The 19,786-nt window shown below is 40.6% G+C and overlaps 1 protein-coding gene across 9 annotated transcripts in view; it reads left to right on the top strand.

Annotated features, from left to right (window-relative positions):
- PCSK5 (proprotein convertase subtilisin/kexin type 5) overlaps positions 1 to 19,786 on the top strand; it is a 475,211-nt gene that overhangs the window by 31,283 nt on the left and 424,142 nt on the right. For 8 of the 9 annotated variants that reach the window (XM_057548456.1, XM_057548455.1, XM_057548453.1 and 5 more), the window contains exon 2: positions 6,038 to 6,142. In XM_057548456.1, the coding sequence (XP_057404439.1) occupies positions 6,038 to 6,142 (105 nt within the window). The remainder of the gene's footprint in view (positions 1 to 6,037; positions 6,143 to 19,786) is intronic. The other variant, XM_057548451.1, reaches the window with a different exon arrangement.

Consider the following 19,786-nt stretch of genomic DNA (forward strand, 5'->3'; position numbering starts at 1 on the left):
ATCAGGGAAGGGTCAGTGGGGTATGCTGGAGACAGCAATTTAAAATTGGGTGGTCAATTCGGTGGAAATCTTCCCTGAGAAGAGAGCATTTGAGCAAACACCTGAAAGCAGAGAGGATGTGAGTTACGGAGATTTCTAGAAGGGCATTCTGGGCAGAGGAAAAGCAGGCGCAAAGGCCCTAAAGTTGGAGTATTCTTGGTGACTTTGGGGAAAGCAATCATGGCCACCTTCTCTTTGATTCTCCTTTGAATGTTATAGAGTCTGAAATACAGAAGGCAAATAATTACAATGGTTTTAATATTCTCAGGGAAGTACAAATGAGGCATCACAGTCAAATTTTAATGAAGGGAAATCAGTATATCCAGGCGGTGCTTCTGTAGCTTTCTGTCTGAATGGAATTTAGCAAGCAGGAGTTTCAAACTTTAACTCCTGGATGTCGGAGATTGATCGGCAAGAACAATTGTCTTGGTGACTTGGTTCCTCCCCACCTCATCTGAGAGGGTGGGAGGAGATCTGAGCTGAAGAACCCCAGGTCACTGGGTTCTTGCGTTTCCCAATCTCTGAATCATTCTACAGATGGGAAAGAGAACCAGAGATCAGTAGAGGAGATATAACTTTTGAACTCACCATTATTGTGGTATAATTTATATACTCCCCATTGCAGCCATTTTTGTGTAAGATTGGATGAGTGTTGACAAATGTACATGCCCTGGGTTGTGCTGATAAATACTAAACAAGTGACTGATCAGGGAAAAAGGAAGCCCTAATTTGTAGCCTTTGCCAATTTTTCCTGATGTGTTAAAAACTTCCATCATTGTTGATGTGAAGTCATCAATGTGATGTCCCTGCAGAGGGTGTTGGGAAAAGATGCAATTGGATCTGGCAAGCCTGCAATGAGCTGGTTCCAACATGCTGGAACACTTACCACTGATGGAATTACCACCACAGTCATGATATAGAACATTTCCCAAACTCAAAAGTTTCTCCAGGCTTTCCCCAGGTTATCACTGATCTGTTTGCTGTCATGATAGAGTAACTGTCCTAGAACTTCCTACCAATGGAATCATACAGTATATCCTCTTTGTGTCAGCATGCTGTTTTGACCTTCATCCATGAAGCTGCATGCATCAGAGTTTTGTTCCTTTTTATTGCTGGGCATTCCATTCTATAAATATACCACAATTGATTTATCCATTCACTTGTTGATAGACATTTGCATTATTTCCAGTTTGGGGCTATTATTAAGAAAGCTGCTATAAGCATTTGTGTATGAGTTTTGTTTGGAAATAGGTTTTCATTTCTCTTGGGTAAATACTGTAAATGAAATGGCTGGGTCATGAGGAGGATGTATGTTTCATAAGAAATTACCAAATGATTTTTCCAAAGATGTAGAAAATGTTCTACTCCCGCTAGCAATGTATGAGAGTTCCAATGCTCCATAATCTCATTAAAAATGGGTATTGTCTACCTTTAAAATTTTAGCCATTTTGGTATGTGTATAGTGCTATTATGATTTTAATTTGCATTTGAGCATCTTTTTACATGCTTATTGGCCATTTGTATATCTTTTGTGAAATGTCTGTTCAAACTTTTGCCCATTAAAAAAATTTTATTTGTAGGCTGGTAGTAAATAACTTTTCGAAAAAGAGTACAGAATTTGGGGAAATCTGTAAGTTGGACAGGGCAGGAGGGAAAACAAGGCAAACAAGCAGCCTGAGAGAGCTGACAAGTTCATCGAGGTGGCCACAGTGCTTTATTCAATGAGTTAGATAAAGCATGTAGACTAGTTCCTGGCACAGAATAAATGTTGATATTATTATTATTATTAACTTTAAAATTATATTATTAAATAATATTAAATATTACTATTTATTTTAACAGCAAAGGGAAGCCACTCAAGGATTTGAAGCAGGCGTATGAACTATGACAGTCAAATGTACATTTTATAACCTTATCCTGGCTACTGTATAGGAAGACTTGAGAGAGGAGGTTGGTGTGAATGGCCGTGAGAAGCCAAGAAGCCAGTGTAGTCATCTAACAGAATGTTAGAGCAGACACAGTGGGTCAACCGTACTCTGTGGCTCAGTGGTGCCTGTAGCCCATGACTCAAGAGGGACATACCTTTGAGGATCTCTGAGTTGTGCAAGATTATATATATATAAAGCTACTTTTTCAGAAATTCTCATCTGTCCAGTTTGGAATATTCAGGGGAGCCAACTACTGAATCCACTGCTTGGTCTGCTTTGGAAGGCATTCAGTATTGACTATTAAATAACTTGGAGTATCAATCAGGAGGGCCAAGTTTTCAGAAAAGGTCCCCAAAGCCACACCACAGAATGGGCCTCCACCAGAGCTGCTGCTTCTGCCTCAGTGAGGAAGCTGAGGAAGGAGGAAGCTACCCTATGATGCCCCTGTAGTTCTTCTAAAATCTCTTACCAACTGACTGACAAAACAGGATATGCAAATGAATGCCCAGAAAGCTAGCAACCAGGTACTAAGACCTTTAGCCACAGCCACCACTAAACACGTAAATGCCTCCAAGAGCATGCCTCACGATGCCACAGTCTGCCTTTGATTGGTAGAACCTTAATCACATTCAGAACCCTGGCTGCACAGAATTTAGCTCTGCAGTATAGGAAGGCTCACTAGAAGGATGTTGGAATGCATCTCATGAGCCCATCAACGGGATGCACCATGAAACTTAACTAAATTCACCCCAATGCTAGGCATTCAACAAAGGTTTACATTTTACCACCTCACAATACCAGCTGTGTACATTTGGGCACTACCAGAGCCTCAATAGCCTCCTTTATCAAATTGGAGGTAATAATATTTGTCTTCAAAAGCCCTTGGGGAGATGAAGTTAAATATAATACCATGCGGAAGAGCAGCAAGATGCTTGGCATGTGGCAGGCATTCTGTAATTGAGGCATCAGCCAATCAGTGAACACCATTCCATAACCCTATAGAGGAAACAGAATCCCTGAAAGATGGAGATTATAAATAGAGTGTACTGCTCAAGAGATTTAATGGCCCAAATAGAAGTGGCCCTTGTATCAGTCCCATGGAATTGGGGGAGCGTATTTGCCCCTGGAAAAGTAGGTGGGATTTGTGTGTGTGCTATTTCACATGTTCATTTGTATTATTTTTTTCATTTTTGGTTAGTTTAATTTAAAAAAATAATGCAGCCACATAAATAATGAAAAGAAATTCCCTCTTTTCCAGTGTGTCAAGTTTCCTTCCTGAAATATCCTGTGCATATAAGCACACATGTCATCTAGAGTCTTCCTTTTTTCTCCTACAAAAATTGGGTCATATTATATGCTGCTTTTGCACCTGTATTTATTTATTTCTTTATTTATCCGCTACCTTGGAGACAATCCATTTCAGTTCACATAGAACCAATCACCTATTGATGGCAGCTAGGTGTTTGCATTCTTTTGCTTTTACAAAATTTGCTCTAATTAACATCCATCCTTTTACGTAAATGACTATACCTATAGAATAATTTTAAGAAGTGGAAAGGCTAGGTCAAAGGTTAAGTACTGTGTATAATTTTATTGATATTGCCACATGGCTCTCCAAACACTTGTACCATGGTATGCTCTTTACTGATCCTGTATGAGCTGCATTTGTGCCTACATCCTTGCCAACAGTGTATCATCAACCCTTTAGATTTTTGCCAGTGAAATAAGGGAAGTGAAATAAGGGAGGTGATACCAGGGCAGATTAAGAGGAATCCTGCCAAGAGACAGAGGTGAGGGATTAATTAGAGGATAAGAGGTGAGAGAAGGTAGGATTTAAATATAAATTTAGAAGGGAAACTCATAACCTTCTGCCACTTACTATGTGATGGGCAGTGACTTGACTAGGCAGGGTACCTGCTATTACATTCAGTCCTTATAACCACACTAACCCATAAACACTATTATCCCCCATTAGACTCTGACATCCATTCTCTGTCCACTGTACCTCCTGTGTCCTTATTTCACAGTTGAGGAAACCAAAGCCCAAAGAGGTTAAGCAATGTATCCAAAATCCCAGAGCAAGTTAAGTCAGGACAAGGGTTCCACTTTCCAGCTCCATGTACACTGCATTAAGCCAGCATTCTGGTGTGTACCATTGAAGCCACAAAGGATCTGAATATTTCTTCAGGGTGTATTTCATCCACAGTTTGAGTTTAATAGTTGAGTTGAATTCAGTCATTTCCTATAGTCGAAGAGGTTCCATAATAGTTGCGTGGACATGATCTTAAACGTACTGGCATTTTTCACGTTGATAAAAAGTTCTTCCTCAGAGATTCTCTGTTCCTTTCCACAAAAACTACTATATTTACTCAAGGAGCATTCTTGACAGAAACTACATGAGGTGAAAGCTCTAAGCTTCTTGGGATTTTAAGATTTCTGATAGAGGATTATGCAGCCCCTCCTGAATTCTACCCCTACTCCTCTGGAATTTTAAAGTTGGCCTGTAAAACCCTCCTTGAAACACCCTTGGAGACTGGGACAGGCACCTGTGCCCTCTTCCTCATTGTTTTCTACTGCTTCAGAGTCCAGAATCATTGAGATTAGAGGTTTCAGCTAGGATTTCCTCATTTCCTACTTGTTTTCAGAGTTTAGGATCTCTTCTGTGTACATCTGGGCAGTTCCACTTGAATTGGAAATGGGAGACTTCAGACATTCAAATTTAATGAAGATAAGAAACATTTAATTAGAGCATGAAGTCCGAGTGAGGAGATGACTCTTAAATGGCACAGAAATTTGGTTGATCATCCTTATTGGAAGGGCGGGACGATGATTGAGAATGTGATGAAAAGATGGGAATAAAAAGTAAACCTTTTATCTGAAAAAATTAAGCTGGGGCAATGACTTTTTTTTCTTTTTTTTTATTAATTAAGAAGGTCTAACTTTTGAATTGTCCTAATTGGAAAACATCCTGATGGTGGTCATTCTTTTAGGGTAGAGCAATGGTGTTCTGGAGGAATAGCCCTAAATGTATTTGCCCAAAGCGAGTAAAGTGTCAGTGGTAAAGAATGGAATTTGAGAGCTGTAGTGATCTGAGAAATGAACTGGCTTGAAGTCCAATTTTATAGATAATGAAACTGAGACATAGTAAGTATATGCGATTTAGCTAAGAAGACACTTCTGGTGACCGTCAGCCGAAACTAGAACCAAGCTCTCCTGCCTTAGCTCATTGTATGGTTTAATTTCCATTATGTGATCCACATTTTACAATCTGCTGAAAGAATATGATGGTTGGAATTGTGTTAGTTTGTTTTCTTAGAATGGACAGGGATTTATTTTTACAGCTATCCTAAACAGACCTGTTTTTAACTAAAGAAAGGGGTACATAAATGAGAAAACTAATTTGTTAAAGAAATGGTTAAGATAAAGTCGATTGAACTATTTTCACACAGGAAGCTTAGCTGATAGGTAGGACGTGTGATCTTTGTTTTGTTTTAGAAATTGCCATTCATTACACTTTTAGTTTTGCAACACATGAATAAGAGCTATGTATTTATATTGTCTACTGAAATCAGGAAACAAACTAAGTAGTGTTTTCTTTGCAGATGATCAATTGCTTAGGACTTGTTTCAAATTAATGATATAAATAATCTAACAAGGTCTTTCATTGTACATTTCTCAGAGCAAACAAAATGCGATGTGTTTTTATAACCAGATAGCTATTTGATTTTTTTTTTCTTTCATACATTTGGATATAGATTGATATAGAATTACTTAAAATGCTGCATATAAATTAAACATTAAAAGGGAGATATGGAGAGCCCAAGCTGCCCCATTATAATCTTTAGTTCCATGGTCACAGCCTCAAGGACACTCCATTTCATATCACATGTCCTTCTTTTGAAAAGTGATCACCAAGGTTCAAGTAACATTTAAGCATGGCCAGCAACTACATAATTTATGGACCTTTTCTTTTTTTTTGCTTTTGTGTTCTTATTTTAATGAAAAACCAGGAAAACAGAAGACTTTTCATACGTTAACTCTCTTATATTCTTTCCCTCCTGCCTTTGCAGATCGGGGCCCTGAAGGATTACTACCACTTCTATCACAGCAGGACGATTAAAAGGTCAGTTCTCTCAAGCAGAGGAACGCACAGTTTCATTTCAATGGAACCAAAGGTAAGAAGAACCAGTTGGGTGGGGACCAAGAGGCAGAGCTTCTGCATTTTTCATTGGTAACATCACACTAGGAACTGGTGACCAGCATGAAAGCTTAAATTTCAAGAGCTGTCATACTATCCTTTGGTCCAATATCTTTGCTTCCTCTTGAGACCAAAAATAGGCAATGGCTTGAATTTTTATCGAAGTGCCCTTATCATCCCAGTTGTAGAACAGCCCAGGGGTATCAGAAGTAGGAGTTGTCATGGAGAAATGAGAAGGAGTGTATGTGGGGACAGATAGGGATGGATTCAGAAGTACTGAAGTCTTAAGACGACCATACCATCTGCCTATTTGCATACAGATCTGAGGTTCTATCTGAGCTCTGTAGAGGGGTCTCTTCCAGAACCCTTAGGTCAGGCCTCAGGTCACTACGAATCCTTGTAGTTTCAATGCGCATTAATAGAGCCATGCCACTGGTGGCCCAGGGACTAGACCATGTCTGAGACAGGAGGGATTCTGAGCACAGAAGGAACAGAAGCTGGCTGTGCTCCTCTTGGAAGCTCAACAGGGATCTTTCTTACACATTGTCTTGACCCCAATCCTTTTGGGTTGTACAGAAAGCATACTTCTAGGAGAACCTAGCAGAAGATATGTCATGTCTAGATTCTCCCAATCCATTTTGGTGAGGCAGGGCAGCTTTGAAATGGGAGATAGGAGGCTGGAGGGTGTTGGGGACAAACAGACTAATAACTGGCAACTAAAACTCTGAGGATGAGTTAACTCTCTGTCCTTATTACGCTGGAGGAAGGGATTGACTCTGGCAGAGAACTGCTTGGCCTCCCAGATGTGACGAGTAAAGAGGGAGAGAGGGCAGCAGTACCAGCCGGCCCTGGTTCCTCTGTGGATTCACTGTTTGTTATTTACTGATCAGGAAGGGTTGTCTTTTCCTCATTATGGTTTGGGTTTATCATATGAGCTCATTTTCAAATAAATTGGTCAACAAGTCTCTACCAGTGAGCATGGCAATCTCTCCTAGAGATTCCTCGAAAATGATATCCCTTATTAAAGCAAAAAGGTCCCTATTTGAATTAATATGCAAATCAGATTGGCCATTTGGAGTCCTGTCCTCGGTTATGTGCCACAGTTCTCCTTGTTTAATTTTTGTCTGGAATATTATCACACAGTATTCATGACTGTGAAATTGTATCTTGGTGGTTAGAAAAAGCACATTTGTTGTAGGGCCCAATTTTCTGTGGATTATAGGAACATCCCCTGATACTTAACACTCCGGCAGCCTGTGGATTATATATATATTTTCCCTTTATCTCTATTCAGAATTAAATGTTACTGGAAAAGCAATCTGTTAGGATGTTCTTGAATTAGCGAAGTTTTCGAAGCAAAGTCACGTTTTTCATCTGTTACCTTTTTCCAAGCTTTCTTGAACTTTGGTCATTTAAATGATTTTAATTTCAGACCTCACGTGCATAGTCCATGTGAATTTGAAAAACCGAGTACTAAATGGTTTGGGAGGTAAGAACAGAATTGAATACAGAGCTATTTCAAGCCTTAACGTTCTCTTGGTTGAGAACGGAAGCTTGGTCTTCCATTCTTCTTATCTCAGTGCATCAAATAGCTCATGCAGGACCCAGTGGAGACCTCAGATGCTGGGACACGTAGTGCCTGGCATGTTTGTCCTTCCCCACCCAGCCCAGAGGAACAGAGCCAGTTCAGGCCAGCCCCAGGGTACATGCTTAGTTCCTCTTCCTCCTCCGTATAAAGAACACCCTAGGATAGGACTGCACCTTGCTCCTCACTCCTCATTCTGGTGCCACCTGCACCTCATTGCTGCCCAGCTGTTTATACAGAAGGGCCACCGTTCTACCAACTTTGCAGATTGGGGATTGCCTGCAGTTTCTTTCAGCTATTTCTTAAAGTCCGATCATTCCTTCCATTGGCCATTTCTTGAGCGTCTAATATATGCCAGGCCCTGTGTTAGGCTCTGGGGATTTGCGGATAGGGTGGTGCCCTCAGGGAGCTCTCTGTAGCCTCCCACAGTAGCTTTCGGGGAAACACAAGACGTTACAATGCTTCTCAGTGTTGGGGATGGAAGAGCAAAGGAGATGGGGGTCTATTACATTCCTCTTCCTTCTCCAGCTCCCTCCTCGAAAAGCTCAGGCCCACTTAGGTTAAGTTTCCTTTTTAATTTAAAAAAAAAAAGCAACAAACGTTATTTACAGAGAAGTTGCAAAAACGTTATGAGGAGTTCCTATGTTCACTTCCCAGATTCCCCAAATGTTAATGTTTACATTTTACATCTCGTCAAACTTACTTGGTCATTTTCTCTCTCTTCTCTCTATACACATGCACACATAGCTATGTATATAAGTTTCTTTTTGAAAATTTGGCTGCGAATTGCAGATATGATGCCCCTTTAACTCTAAATACTTCACTGTGTATTTACCAAAACCAAGGACGTTCTGTTATATAACTGGGAGTACAGTGGTTAACATTTTGGTAAAATCTGGATATTAACATTGATTCAATATTATAATCTAATCTACAGATTTTATTCAGATATTGCCAGTTGTCTCTTTTCTGGGCCAGGATCACATCAGTTGTCATATTTCCCGAATCCCCTTGGTATACTCTGTCATACTTTCATTTTCTTCCCTCCCCTCCCCTCCCCTCCCTTCCCCTCCCCTTCCCCTCCCCTTCCCCTTCCCTCCCCTCCCCTCCCCCTTCCCCTTCCCTTTCCCCTTCCCCTTCCCCTTCCTCTTTCCTTTCCTTTTCTTTTCTTTCATGATCTAGAATTTTTTTGCAGAGTACTGGCCACTTATTTTGTAGAATCTCTCAAGTTGCATTTGTCTGTTTCTTCATGATTAGCTGCAGGTTTGGCAAGAACACCAGAGAAGTGCTGTGTCCTTCCCGGTGTGTCAGATCGGGAGGCACATGACATTGACATGTTTCATTGCTGATGATTTGACTTTGGTCACTTGATGAAACCTGGTGTCTGCCAGTTTCTTTATTTTAAAATACGATTTTCCCCCACCTAATTAATAAGCGTTTTGTGGGGAAAGACTTTGAGACTATGTAAATTTCTACAGGCTGACTTTTTATTTTTCCCTCCCAGCAGATCTCATGGGGAGTATAAAGTATCCACACAACTTGCTTCCTTAGGCAGGTCTCCTTTTCTTTAATCTTGGGGGTGTGTGTGTGGTGGGTGATTTGTGTGCCAGAGTGGAGGCACATTTGTGATTAGGGGGACGGGACCATGTGAAATGGCTTGGTGGAAAACATTGGTGATGCGTGAAGTTATTTTTGTTCCTCATCTTCTCCAGAAAGGGAAAACACACATGGGTGAATTGCAGGGAATACACACACTCAACAGATCCTGGCTTTTACTTGCTGGAGTAAATTGCATGGCTCCTTCTTCCCCCTGCTATTGTTTTTACTTAGAGGGTTCTAAAGAAGGAAATGCAAAAAGTAGCAACATTGTAAGAGCAACCCTCCTGGTGCTAAGAAAATGCTGTGGTCAGTTGGGGCACATGAGCCCGGAGAACAAGAATAGACTGGATTCCCATATGTTAACAGTATGTTATGATTAGCTTTTAAATGACAGGGATCCGCAGACTTCTAAGACAGCATCACGACACAATAATAACACAGTTTGGCAAAAAGTGTTGGTACAATATTACAGCAGTTAGAAGGGTGAGTCTTACAATGTTCTTGACTCACCAACTTCTCTCCAAGAGACCTAGGTTAAATTTGAGAAACAGCAGTCTTGAATTAACGTTTTCAGAAGCCTCTCATTAATCTGCTTAGAAATCTTTGCCAGCCCTGTGGCATTTTGGTCAGAGGGCGGTATCTACAGGAGCTCTTTGGAATAAAAGTTCTTTACAGCTCTTTAACTGCCCATGCAGACATGGGCAGGGGTGGAGGAGATACTTTTCTTTCGTTCTTCTTACCCAGAACAGAAAAATCAGAAGCCTACATTTTCCATTAGAGTAGGCTTTCAAAAATAAAGAACATAAACTGTCCTTCAGTTAGCCCCTATGTCCTATTCATGTGTAGTTTGATATACGAGCCCAACTTCTACCCTTGCCCATGAGGTTTTATCTTGAAGATTCTGGCCTTTTAATCTCTTATCTTTTCCAGTCCTTTTTTCTGTCTTCAAATATATTTAAAGATCAATTTTTATCTAAATCTAGGATAGAATTACCTTCTGCTCTGGGCTCAGGGATGAGCAACTCTCCTGCCATGTTTTTTCCTAAAGTTCAACTTATCAACCCGCCTCATCGCGTGGATGTGTATGGCTGTGTATCTCAAATATGGAAAAACTATTGATATAGTATTATTTATTGCAGAATCATAGGCTCCTTAGAATTAGACTTCTCTCCTTCCTATCCAATGCTAACATACCCTCTGTCATACTCCTAAAAGGATTATTTTCAGATCTGTTAAACATGCCCAATGACAGAGAGCTCAGTACTGGACAAGGCAAACATTGCTATAATTAAAGAGATTTAACATGCTGAGCTAAAATTTGCTTGTCTGTAACTTCTATCCATTGATTGGATCTACTTCTACCTTCCAGACTTACACATAACAGCTCTTTAAATATTTGGAGCCCCTCTCTTAGTCTCCTGGAGCAGCAATTGTCCCTCTGTCAATGTGGCCCAGAATTAAGTTCAAGGCTTTAGCTCACAGAGAGACTGCTCATTTGTTACATTTATATGTAAGCCATTTCCTCTAAAGAGAATTTTAGAGCAGGGCACGCGACCACTGTACAGTGACAGCTAAAGGGCTGTAGGAAAAGGACAGGAAGGTGGAAATGAAGTAATTGGAGGTAATTAGCAAGATCAGATAGAATCAAACCTGTGAAACAAGAAAGGGAAGTTCAAGTTCCTGACTAATCCCTGTTGGTACCTATTGTGTCCAGAATTTGATTTTCAGGTGACTGGAGTTTCTCTTTTTGCCTCAAGGGTGAAGACGATGTGATGGAGTAAAGTAAGGGTGCAGGAGTACTTCACTGTACCTAATGGTCATGTTCCCGAAAAGCTGTACAAATCTACTTCTTATCAGTCAAACCTCACTTCCCCAGGGATTCACTTTATAATTTCAGAATCAATTTATCTTCACTGAGGATTGATATGTCATTTTTCTGTGGAGACAACCAGCACATTAGTTAACTCTTTTTTTTTTTTTTAACTCTGAGACAAACCATTTATAAGCTGTTTGCATGCAGCTGACCTGCCCGGGGATCTTTGGAGGTAAAGATCGGTTATTCCGCTAGAAACAGATGCTCAGGAGTGTCTGCCTGGCTCCCACGTGCGAATCGCAGCCATGCCTTTCCACTGACAAGATTCCTGGTGTCCTGGTGCGGCTTCAAAATTCATTCCACCCCGAGTACAAGTGCTTCCTGTTCTGGCCGCTGCTTCACTTCCTCTCACCCCACCTGCCCTCATTCCAGCTGGTGCTCCCGTGGACTGTTTTCTCTGGCAGTTCAATTTTCTGCTCTTTGGTTTTAACTGTGATAATAACTTCATGGTTTGACTTTCTTCTGTGAAGTGCAGTTTTATAACAACATTCCTGGGCTTGTGCTCGGCGGCCATGTGCGCAGATCCCAGGTGTGTTGAGGTGGAACGAGAGGGGCTGTGTTCTCTGGGGCAGGAACCCGAGGCTGTGTGTTCTTAGCCTGTGTCATAACCGTGACTGTTACACATTTGCTTCTCAGCATCTCACCAGTGAATGAAAGCAGTTACCAGATAGCTTGAGAATGCCCTGAATTCTTCTGGAAGCAGCGTGGGCTTGGGTGTGATGATGAGCGGAGAGGACGTGGATGCGGTGGTCAAGGGGCATGTTGGGGGGCTGTCTTGTTCCGGGTGACCCTCTTTAACTACCTTTCACCAGTTATGAAGTGCAACCGCTATGGCAGATTCCTGTCTTTGCCTTTTGATAGCATTCCTGTGCCTTTGAAAACCCCACTAGAACGTGTAGACTCCTGGGAGAAGCGTTTCAGCCATAAGTTTGCAACCTGTGATACAGGTATAATGGCAGGATGGCTAGGAGTGTAGGAGAGACGGAAGGAGTATGTGGGTACAGATGCCACCGAGTTCTCCGCCTTCCCTTCTTTTCTGTCTTGTTTTCAGGTCTCCCAGATGTCTGGATGATCAGAAACCAGAGAGTCAGATTGTACACTGCTGGGTTACCTGATGGGAAAGTTTGGGTCATAACCCCAATTTTTTTAGCTACTTAGGAAAAGTGGCCAAATCTTTATTAGAGAGCACTTCACAGCATTTCATTTTGAAAGGTTATAAACGCACACGCCCACAGTGGAGTGCAGATAAGAAGAATGAGTAAGATGGGCCAGACGGAAAATCCCTGGGCATAGGATAGAGTGTAGAGCCCTTGCTGTGTGTAAGGGAGCTGCCGCAGCCCTGCGGCATCATGTGTGCAAGCTGGCTCATGGTTGCCAGTTGAGAAGAACCGGCAAGTCTGCACTTTTACAGGACATTTCCCAATTTTAAATGTTGGCCAATAATTCAGAAGTTTAAACATATTCGTGTGGGCCAAGGAAAATGCATCCGAGGGGCACCCCAGTTTGTGACCCCCTGAGATGGGCTGCATCAGGAAAAAGCAGGGCAGGCGTGAAAGGTAGGTGTTAGCACCTTCATAACTTGGCCTCGGTCTTGCCCTCACCTGAACACTGGTTTCAATCTGTCAGTCACGCTCTGCTGAGTGGCTCTAGTATGATTTTTCTCTGTGTCTTAGTGTCCAAAGTGAAATGCAAAGATCTTTTAGGTATAAATAATTGGCTCAGAGCACTCACGTTCTGAAGCAGAGGCTGCTGCCGGTGAGGACGGGGGGTTGGGGGGAGCTCATTCTAGCTCCTCTTGTGCTTTTCCCCAGTTTTCCACTGACAACAGTCTCAACAGGAAATGAAGCCTGGAGGAAATAGGATAAGTCAAAGAAAAGAATAAACAGCAAATAAAGTGATGACCATGTAAAAATAGGAAGAAGAATTAGATAGGGCGGGGGAAGGGTAGATTATGGATTTTGCCACTTTAGCCACGTGAAGGAAAGGTACAAATGTAAAATCTTTATTATTGTCTTAGTTTATGTAGTATTTCTAAGGTGTCAGATTCTAAAGCAACCAGTGCTAGATCTAGAAAATGTAGGGTAATGACAACATTCTGAATTTCTAGTTAGGTCTGGTCTTAGTTCAGGTTGCTTATGACAGAATATCATAGACTAGGTGGCTTATAAACAACAGAAATGTATTTCTTCTAGTCCTAGAGGCTGCGAAGTCCAAGATCAAGGTGCTGGCAGATTCGGTGTCTGGTGAGAGCCCACTTCCTGGTTCATAGACAGTCGTCTTCTCACTGTAATCTCACCTGGCGGAAGAGGCAAGGGAGCTCTCTGGGGTCTCTTTTATAATGGCACTAATCCCATTTATAGGTGACCATTAGGTCACTCCACCCTTGTGACCTAATCACCTCCCAAAGGCCCCACCGCTAAATGCCACCACATTGAGTATTAGGTTTCAACGTGTGAATTTTGCGGGAACACAAACATTCAGTCTGTAACAGGTCTTAAGAAGGGAACTTTAGAGCCACAGGTTCTGTTGAACTCTTGGGCAAGTTAGGATATAATAAGTAAGTAGTCCTAGGGAATAAGCGAAAACAGCAAAAACAAACAAAAGCCAGCAACAACAACAAAACCCAAAGCCATTTTAATTGTTTGGCTTTGAAGAGAAATCATACTGATTTACGTATTTACTTTAATGAATGCAAGAGTAAATAAGAGATCCAATTAAAACATCACCATTGAAAAGGCATGATTTGTTAAAAAGTGCTTGTGAGTTTTGTTTCTGTGCTCAGTTCTACCAAATGTCAATCAATTCTTACAACATAAAAGGAGGCAATATGGTACAACAGAAAGAACCTTTGGGTCTTTGTTCATGCTCGGATCTCTGTGGGGTGAGCGCTTAACTGCTCTGTCCATCGATTTTCTCTCCTCATCATTGTTCATGCACATACTCAGGGAAGTACATGGTATAATATGGTATAATGATTTGTACATAAGAAAGGATCAAAAGCATAGGTTAAATTCTTATAACAAAATAGTAAGTTCACCATTAAAATGATGTTATAAATCTATACATACTGATAAGGAAAGATCTCCAAAATAATATGTAAAGTAACAAAAAGCAGTAATAAAAAGAACATATAAAATGCGTTCCTATTTATGTTTTACATTTAAAAACAAACAAACAAAAAGACCTGTGTGTATTTTTGTGTAGTTATATGTAGCGTAGGTTTGGAAGGAAACACAAACACATAAAAATAACTCTTAATAGTTACCTTTCCACATTGTATGACTTTTAAAAAACTGTTTATACTGAAACTGCTTTTGTTGATATCAACAATGATATTTGATATTTCAAATCTGGTGAGTTCATCTCTGTTCTCATCTGACTCTATCTTTCACTGAATATAGTGGTTGATCATTTGCTCCTTCCTGAAAAATGACTCTTTCAGTTTCTTGAGACCACATCTCCCAGTTTCCTCCTTGCCTCTCCTGCACCTTCTGTCTCTGTGGATGGTACTCCTCCACCTCACCTATAAATTTTGGAGAGCCCAGCGCTCCCCTGTATGCCGGTGTCCCTGCTTCTAATTTATATCTTCTTCTCTCACCTACCTGACATCTCCAATTAGATGTCTAGTAAGCATCTAAGCCATAATATGACATATACGATGCTTTTAATTTCTACCCATCACCATGGTGCTCAAACCTTTTCCTTCCCAGTAAACGGTACCATAATTTATCTAGTTGCCCAAGCCAAAAATAAAGCAATCTATTCTTGATTCTCTCCCTTTTCCTCATTTCCCCTCATGGAACCATTAAGAGATCCTGCTGGCTCCCCTGCTAAAATTTATCTTAAAGCTGTGAACCTGTGGGCTTTCCTCTCCTGCACTGCCACCAGCCTGGTTAATCCCACCATTGTCTTTGACTTGGACTACAGCAGTTGCCTCTACTTCCAGTCTTGTTCTTCTGTAGTCATTCTCCACAGAGAGTAAGCTTCTTAAGACATACAAAGATCAGGTCTTTCAAAGACTTTCCGTGGACTTTGGAATAAAATCCAATTTTTTCTTAATGATCTTTAAGGACCATCATGATCTGGCCCCTTCTTACCTCCCTGAGCTAGGCTTTGAAATGCCTCCTTTTTGCTTATCACTCTCAGCTACATTGACCTCTTTTTATAAACATCAAACTCTTTCCCTTTGCCTGGAACGTATTTCCTTTGGTCTTTGCATGATGGATATCTTCTCACCCTTCACATATCAAAGCAAATGTCACCTCCTTTGAAGGACCTTCGACAGTCATCCTTGCTAAAGTACACCCTTAATCTCATCTACCCAGCTTCTGTCTAGCTTTAACATGTTAATTTCCTCTTTGATAATGTATCTGAATCCAAAACCATATTGTTTCTTTATTTGATTGTTATTGGATTTTCCCTTCCAGGATAAAACTCAGTAGGGGCAGGGGCCCCATCTTATTAACTGTGGTATTCCTTCAATCTGGAATAATATCTGGCACATAAAGACCATCAATAGAAGAATAAATGAATGAATAAATATTTAAAATTAATTTGTACAGGAAAATAAATGATAGAGGAAGTAATAAATCTAGGGGCTGTAACTTTCTCTTAATTCCCTTAGAACTCAAATCATCTTACGATGACATACACAGTACTATCTCATTTTAGTGCAGACGTGGGGACAGCCAGTTGGAGAAACTGTTTCATAAAATAAAAGAGGTATTGGCTGGACTTGGGATATTTGGATTCCGGTCTCAGCTTTGCTACTAGCTCAACCTGCTATTAGTAGGTCACTCCTCACTGGGCTTATTTCACTTATAAAATCATGGAGCAGGTGAGCTATTTTCTGACATTCATTCTGATCCATTAATTACCATCTTGAACCAGTGTCACTTGTGATTTTACTGTTGGTCCACATTGCCCATCAAATGTGCCCTTTTCATATTCCCTGTTCTAATGTCTTTCCAAACTTCCTCCTTCTCTCTTTCTCCCCAATACTTAGAATATTTCTTAGCACTTCAGCTCTTCCCCTGGACTCTGTTCTACCTGAAAGAGTGAATTTTGCAATTAGACTTGAGAATAACCTGGTTCGTCTTGAGACAGATATAGACTTTACCTATTCAGCAATGCACATGATAAATGAGGAACAAGTAACATTGCTTCTTTGTTTTCAGAGTACACGTCTCTCACTGATACAAGAGTATGATAACGAGAATGGTAATTATTATTACTGATGCTCATGAATTCCAGAAGGCAGTTCTGAACAGCAAAACATACTTAATACAAGTTCTTCTAAGGAATTTAATACTTTATGTGGTTTTTGGAGAAGTGGAATACCTTCTAAAATGACAACAACACTAGAACAAATTTTTAAAAGCTTACCATGGAAATTAGAAATTAGAAATATATTGGGAGGGTGGTGGGTAGGAAGTAGGAAATAGAAGAAGCCAAGAATCAAGGGTGGACACAATTCATGCAAATTGTTGGTGGAATATAGATTCTTCTTTAATCCACTGGCACAGATAAGCAAGTGTTTTCAGGTTTGAGTTTTCAAGCTTAGGCTGTGATTCCCCCCCGACCCACACTCCCACCAAAAAAAATGGCAAAAGGTAAACAGAGTGAGCAGGTGAGGAACAGGACTGTGTCTTAGGGCAAATTTGCTAGGCCCCAGCTCAAGGTCAGCCTTTGCTGTAGACAGAATGTTCCAATAATGTCCCTCAAGATATGGAGAAGCTTTTCAGACTTACTCTTTGCACCAGCAGGAAGCCCTTTTCAAATTCATCTATGCACGGAGAGAAAATGACAAAGATGGAGACTACTTGGAGGATTGGGAAAGAAATGGGGTCATTCCTCAATACCAGGAAAACTGAAGTCTCCCAGGAATGAGGTAGCGTTAGAGGGCTCTCTGGATTCAACCATTCATTCATTTGCTTTCTCCAAGGATAACTTTGAGAGCTAATTGTGTACAAGATACTGGTAGACCCCAGAGCTTTTTCCCAGTGGAGCTTACCACCTAGTAAGCCTAAAGTCCAGGCCTGAAGCCAAAAAACCCAGTTCTCAGCATCAGTTTCTATCCCCAAATGCAATTCTAACATCACTGGAAAGCTGAGACTTTTGAAGGCATCAATTAATACAGTTTTAATAGCTTTTCACTAACACATCTCAAGTTTTTATTTATATTTAGGGCTGCCAGATAAAAGAATATACTTTTTTTTTTTTTAAGTTGTGATTTTATTTATTTATTTATTTATGGCTGTGTTGGGTCTTCGTTTCTGTGCGAGGGCTTTCTCTAGTTGCGGCAAGTGGGGGCCACTCTTCATTGCGGTGCGCGGGCCTCTCACTATCGTGGCCTCTCTTGTTGCAGAGCACAAGCTCCAGACGTGCAGGCTCAGCAATTGTGGCTCACGGGCTTAGTTGCTCCGCGGCATGTGGGATCTTCCCAGACCAGGGGTCGAACCCGTGTCCCCTGCATTGGCAGGTGGATTCTCAACCACTGCACCACCAGGGAAGCCCCAAGAATATATTTTTAATAAGAGCTTGTCCCAAATATTGTACGGGCCATACTTTTATTAAAATAATTTGTTTTTCACCTGAAATGCAAATTTAACTGAGTGTCCTGTGTTATTATTTGGTATGTCTGACAACCCTAACTTATACGGAAATCATTTTGAGATGACAGTTAGGAAAAACACACTGATACCGAGACCTTAGTACATGTAAATGCCGTAAGGCACAGCTAAGGGTAAAGACTAACCAAAACTCCAGTCTCCCATGACCACAGTAAATCAGGAGATTTCCCATGTTCCCTATGTCATGAAGTGTTTCTAGAAAACATTATCACTATATAAGAACCTGCTTGGAGTAACCACTATTTATTTTACCGTCCATGTATGATGGGACATTAAGATTGGTTCTTCAGCTTATAGTGATATCTGTAACCCAGCCAGTAAAGTCCCCCAGCCCCCACCATGATGATTACTTCTGTGTTGTTTGGTAGAGAGACAATCTCTTTCAGCCCCTAGTAAAACATTTCATAAACTGTTCTTCTTGATTCCAAGAGACAAAGCCAATTTTCTCTGAGGCTGAGCTCTGTATACCTGACCCTTAAACCTCTGTAACAGAGGGGTGTGTGTGTGTGTGTGTGTGTCTGTGGTGGGGTAGAGGTCGCTGTAGCTAACCTGAGACCTGCCACAACAAGGGCATTGAAATGAAAGCATCTATTTACCAGCCTTCTGATGAACTCTCAGCTTTCAGATTGTATGATTATAGGAAAAGCAACACAGTGTGCAGATTTGTAGATTTTGGAGATTTTAAAGCAGTGTCATTGTAAGAGTGCCCCGTCACAGGAGAAAGTTCCAACTCCATAGACATAAGTTCTAACCAGCAGTTGTTATTAACTGATAGGAACCGGGTCAGAAGTCCAGCCTGGCACAGAACCTGAGACTGCTGAATTACCCCGAGAGGGCAAAGACTCCCGTGTGGCCCTAAACGAAGATAACACGATGAATCACTAGTACAGAGAGCTGGCCTTTTCCAATTCCATGATTCTCCAACTCCAACCTTGGGGGCATTGGAATAACATCATTGGGAATAAAATTTAGAGCGTTTCCCCCTTTTGCACCAGTTCCAGCGTCCTGTGTATGAGTTAATACAATGGTAGGGAATTAGGAAGCCATTCTGTAAGGGTCAGTTTTCTCTTATCATCAGTGGTAAATAAAGCCTCTGTTCAGCCTTGTGTGTCTAATTCAAGTTTATAGTTGAGCAAACCCTGTGAAGTGACAGGCACAGCTCTCTGTGTTTGTGGCATAATTTACAATTTGAATCTGATATGTTACATGACTAGGATACGATAGTCATGGGAAAAATGATACCTCACAGCTTTGTAAGAGTTAATGGGATATGTTTTTATTAAATCCTTTAAAATGCTCATTGTGTTATGTATATATTTTAATTCATTAGAATTGTTTTTTCCCCATTTCATTATGATTTTCAACATACAGCAAGATTAAAGAATTTAAAGTGACCACCACTGTACTTACTGTCTAGAATCCATCATTAACATTTACATACTTTATCACATATTTATGTACCCATCCATCTTTATTCATCTATTAGTTCATTTAATTTACATATCTGTGCATCTGTCTATCATTATTCATCCATTTATCCATCTAATTTTTGATGTATTTCAAAATAAGTTGCAGACATCAGTCCATTCCCCTCCAAATACTTCAGCATGCATGTTGTTGATATTTTTCTGTTTTTTTATGTAAAATTTACATACAATGAAAATCACAAATGTTAAATGTATAGTCTTTGAGATTTGACAAATGCATGCACACGTGTAGCCTAAACCCCTTTCAAGATATAGATTGTTTCCATCACCCCCCGAGCCCCTTCCCAGTCACTTGTCTCCCCACCCAGAGACAATCACTGTTTAATTTTTTCCTACCATAAATTAATTTTGAAGGGTTGATTTTTAAAAATTAAGGTCTAATTTATAGAGTAAAATTTGTCCTTTACAGTGTACAGTTCTGTTAGTTTTTTTTTTTTTTTAATTT

Source organism: Balaenoptera acutorostrata, chromosome 6, assembly GCF_949987535.1.
Source record: "Balaenoptera acutorostrata chromosome 6, mBalAcu1.1, whole genome shotgun sequence".
NCBI classification, from domain to species: domain Eukaryota; kingdom Metazoa; phylum Chordata; class Mammalia; order Artiodactyla; family Balaenopteridae; genus Balaenoptera; species Balaenoptera acutorostrata.